General features: G+C 35.6%; 1 protein-coding gene across 1 annotated transcript; it reads left to right on the top strand.

The window, feature by feature from the left end:
* Positions 1-31: 31 nt before the first annotated feature.
* LOAG_17687 (hypothetical protein) lies at positions 32-3,523 on the top strand (the record flags this gene model as incomplete). Its single annotated transcript, XM_020450352.1, has 7 exons — positions 32-69; positions 567-611; positions 643-792; positions 830-896; positions 925-999; positions 2,979-3,079; positions 3,427-3,523. The coding sequence occupies 7 exons, from the start codon at positions 32-34 to the stop codon at positions 3,521-3,523; spliced, it is 573 nt and encodes a 190-aa protein (XP_020305991.1).
* Positions 3,524-4,992: the final 1,469 nt, after the last annotated feature.

The following is a 4,992-nucleotide window of genomic DNA, read 5'->3' as shown; positions in this document are numbered from 1 at the left end:
GAAACCTCTTACATTCGAGTGAGAGAAGATAATGGAGAATCGCGTGCTCATTCTCGTTCCCGATCACCGGTTGGTCGTGCTTCTCGAGGTTCACCGCAATATAGTCCATCTTACAGTAATAGCGGAAGTCATTCCCACTCACCTTGACTTGTGCACGTTCCTTTACTCATCACTTGTTGCGCTAACGTACCTGATCCAGTAATCTGCTGTTAATTATCCGACCTCATTCATTGTATGGACGGACATTTAAAATCAGCAAAGTATGTATGTTATTGATTGTAAAACGTATTGCTGGAGTTTTCCCACTTTTCTAGCCTCTTCATTTTCATAAGGTCTTTTAGCGCTGAGGAAACACTTCAGCAAGCCCTCACTAAACTTGTTTCATTATTTAACATCATTACGTTAAATTATATTTTATTATATCACATGCTGTGGTTTTGTTGTTGTTGAAAGAGTTCAAAATTTTACTCTGACATTTCTTGATGTAGCGATACTTACTTGATCATTTTCGTTTCTCTACGTTTATTAAAGTTCTGATTTCGATTTCGACTTATCATATATTTAAGGAATGTTTGTCCTTTGTCATCGGAATTGTGCAAGTTGTTAACTAGGTGCGTTCTATAAAATGCGTTTTTGTTGCAGTGTGAATGTTGCATCAGGGATAATTCTTAAGCACATTGGATTTATGTGGAATCGGCCTTCAGAATTATATATTTATGGATTGTTGATAAGGAAAGGATTTAGCCTTACGGACATTCATGCACAGCGCGAGTCAACTTACGGATTCAATGTGTGAGAAATTGGCTTTGTTGGCTGCTTTCGTTTGCAGGACTACACCTCACGGGATTCCTGTTTCTGTCTCTGATTGGAAGAGTTTCAAGAAGACGCTTAGAGAAGTAGTTGTTTACAGTGAGACGATTTTAGGAATACAAGTCATTGGAAACTGCAGAGCCCACATCTCATGATGCTTCAAAGAGCAACAGGTTCGATGTTGTTCAGGTAGGTCATAATTTCCCTGTAATCTTTTGCTTTTGAAAAGTAAAACCTCGCTTTTATTGGGACTCTGCAGGTTATTGCGTGAAGCGTCTTGAACGAGTTACCCTCCTAGTTTTAATACTGGCTGTTGTAACGAATACTGGACATCATTTTTTTTTATTTTTGCTGAATTAGGATTTCGCTTATTATTGTGCCACTTATTGCGATGATAGAATAAAAGTGGGAATGTTTATAAAATGAATAAAATGAACTGGGGAGAAAATGTTTTCAGACGATAGTTCTGCGTACAAAAATTTATTTTTTATTGAACTAAATGCGTCGGAAAAGTTAGCTGTTAAAGGTAGCTACTATCACATGATCGTAACCACTAAACTGCCGCTTAGTTATTAAAAAGCGCATTGCATTGGATTCCTGGGTAGTCCTATTGATAATATTTTTTTGGGTTTATCAACTGTGCTGATTATGCGTCGAGGAATTAGAATTATATTCATCTGCAAAAGTGTCAACATTTTTTGTTTGATTATTTTTCACATTTGGACACTTGATACTTTGTCTTAAATTTATGGCATCGGTTTTGCTGACCTTTGATAATGATGAAATTTTAGAGATTGAGAACGTAATATGCCTCTCACCTTAATTTGTTCGTGGATGACAAGCACTCCTAAATTTGATTCTTACATAAACGATCAACCACGTGTCAGTAGCTAAAGACTTGTGCTAGTTGGATTTCTCGAGAAAGCTTATGCCTTCCCTAATTAAACTATTGTAGATAACAAAATGTCGAGATAGCAATGACAGAATGTGTGCATTTTACACTTTACTGAAATAAATCGAGTTGCGGAAGAGAGCAAAATTTACTTATTTTTTCAAAACATTCAGGTAAACCATGAGACTCAGTTCGTTGATTCAATCCGAATTCTGAAATTCAGCTTGATGATTCAGTTTTCGGAATTAGGTCTCGCTCAACATTTCTGTATGCTGTGACTTCATAAACGTAGCATTAAACTTTTTCAGTAATATTTGCTCCTGTCATGACATGGTTAACTGAAGAAATTAGATTTGAAATGATGAATTGAAGATTGCAAATTAGTTCACATGCATGGTTATAAAGTAATTATTCATTGTTCACGAACCTTATTTCATAAATGGTTGAACATATATGTTGGTTGTGTTACACATTTTATCATTCAGTATCATTCTGTACGAGCTATCATTTCCTTTTTTCATGGTGTGTCACCAAAGTATATCATTTTCATGGTGTGTCATTATATATAATGGATCGACTCAAGTTGTTCCTTTGAATCTTCATTAGCACTATTTTAATGCAGATTTTCCTGAGGAATATATTTCCTCCTAACCTTATCTACAGTACACCTATTGCCTTCACATCGAATTAACTCTATAACCATCGAACATTGCTTTGGAATCACTTCGCATTTTCTCTTCCATGTTTTACCAGCTTCCAAGAACACATTTCATTTTAGGCGCGTTAGTTGTACCAATAATGTATTATTTTATGTGGGCTCTTCCACACGACAGAACATTTGGGATTCTGTCACACTGCTTAACTGCACATAGAAACCCACTTTCTACACTCTCTTATCGAGAATTCCAGCTTATTAAGTCTCATTTTCACTGCTACATATAATTGCTTTCGCAACGATTTTTTTTTTTTTACTAGAATCGCATTACTTTTTCGGATGTTTGCCGTGTACTTTTGCGTTTTACGCTCCCAGTTTATCAAAGATTTTTGTCTTTCGTCAATATTTTCCAAGTGCATGTTACAGTTGAAAAAGTCTTCCATAACCCAACTTGGAATTTTCAAATATAGCATTTTTCTTAAATCTTAAACTTTTTCTTAAATTTTTCTGGGATGTACGCAGATTAGTTAAAGCCATCCACCGGCTAATGTGATGGGAAGGTCCGTACTCTGCCTGGAAAATTGGAGTGAAACGTCCTTTCAATCACGTTGTTAACTTCAGGTTGTGGTAATGATATTGTCAGGATGTGTGATGCGGAAGAAAAACAATTATACATTGGTTAAAGATGCCAATATACCTAATGTTGACAATGCTCCGCAACGGTACCTTCCTCATTGCTGATTTTTTTTTTTTGATTTAAACAGATTCTAAGTGGTAACAATATTACAATTGAATCAGGCAGAAAAATTGGCATTATTTATGTAAGCACTCTCTTGTGACAGTTGCGACGCATATGCACATAGACATACACATATATATCCCACTGTCCTTGGCTATTGTGTTTTCATATTTCGATGTTTTGAAACATAGAGGTTAAGTAGATGTCACTTCACGTTGTCAAATAGCGAAATATGTTTCTTAGTGATGCTGCTTTTAATATCATAGACTACAAACAAATGCACTCATTTCAGAAGCATTGCGATGTCTTGTAATATGAAAAATTTTCTAGTCCAACGAAGAAGCCAGCAGAAGGGTGGGGTGATCGCAACGATAACACGCTTAAAAATGTTGCAACGTTGACGCATTCGAACAGTGTTACCAAATAATGATGTTTTGTTACAAAAGCATTAGTCCCAACTGAATATTGTGATCCATCTCATATCTCTCATTGTATTACTTCAACCACAAACTTCGTTGAGAATAAAATTTGAGATCTATACAGCTGAATTAAATGGAAACTTTGCACCATTTTGTTATTCACACCAACAGGTGACAGTTGACTAATTCGAACTGTTCCCCGATGACGATGTGTTGTCACAGTGGGCCGTCACATCTCTCTCAACACGTACTGTGATCATGTTTCATAAGTATTTCACGCCAGGAGTTGGAAACGTAGTGATGACCAATACGCGGAATGCTAGCAAAAGAAGAGAAAAGAGAGTGAGCAGGTGGGAAGAATTACCAGTTCTCCAGACTCTTGTGGTATAGAAATGTACATAAAAATGATTCATTTATTGCGCTTCAAAAATTTTGATTGAGGAGACCTCTACAGCTCTGTTTTCTCCTCCTTTCTACTTCACAATTACAGCACCTCTCTCACTCTTTCTCCTGTTCAATTTCGCGTCTTTTTATCGAGTCTGAGCCGCAGTGGTTCATCGGATTAGATCCATTTCCATTTCAGGGTAAAAAATGATTTTACGACCTCTTTAGCTTGACCATCACATTAGCGGGATTTTTCTTTTCGAACGCAAGCGTGACAGCAATCCAAGAGTCTTCCCTTATAAATCTTCCATTCTGTACCTATTTCTATGAAATTATATTACGAAAACAGGTTTGCCGCAAAATTGCTTCCTCCGCACTCGAAAATTGTTGTGATATAAGGGAGTCTTGTAAACATCATTTTGATTTTACTATTAGGCCACCAGCTGCACATTCAAGCTGGCTTACTGTGTTATTTATTCCAAAATCATTTCCGGAAATCACCAACGCCGTATGTTTTCTCTGTTGTTTAATTTAATATCTATTTTTTTAATTGAGATGTGCGTGATCAAAAAACGTGCAATTTTCCTAGGAATAGACATCAAATTAAGCAGGGAACTTGTTTACTTCTTTAAGATGAAAAAAATTTACTACACCTTTCAGTTTTTCCTACGAAATAATGACCCAGTCCTATGCTTTGAAACCATTACGCTTGTCTTTGTTCTATAGCCATTACTGCAGTGAGAGTGCCAAATGCATATGAGTCACCAATCAACTTTCCCAATAGCTCATATTTAACCACAGAGTTGAAACTTTCAATTTATTTAAATTCCATTTACAAAACAGTGAGAAGTGAGGGAAGGGAAGAAGCGCATTTATTCTGGCAATCAGAATTACCAAAAATTTTCCATTACAACGGGTATGAATGAATCACACCCCCAAATAGATACAGCCAATAGATAAAATTCCCTTCATACATATATTTTCCTACAACATTAACTATAAAATGATTGCATCATCCTATATATATATATATATATATATATATATATATATATATATATATATATATATATATATATATATATATATATAT

Source organism: Loa loa, assembly GCF_000183805.2.
Source record: "Loa loa unplaced genomic scaffold supercont3.113, whole genome shotgun sequence".
NCBI lineage: Eukaryota > Metazoa > Nematoda > Chromadorea > Rhabditida > Onchocercidae > Loa > Loa loa.
The sequence above is the reverse complement of the archived record's forward strand: the minus strand, read 5'-3'. Positions and strand labels throughout refer to the sequence as shown.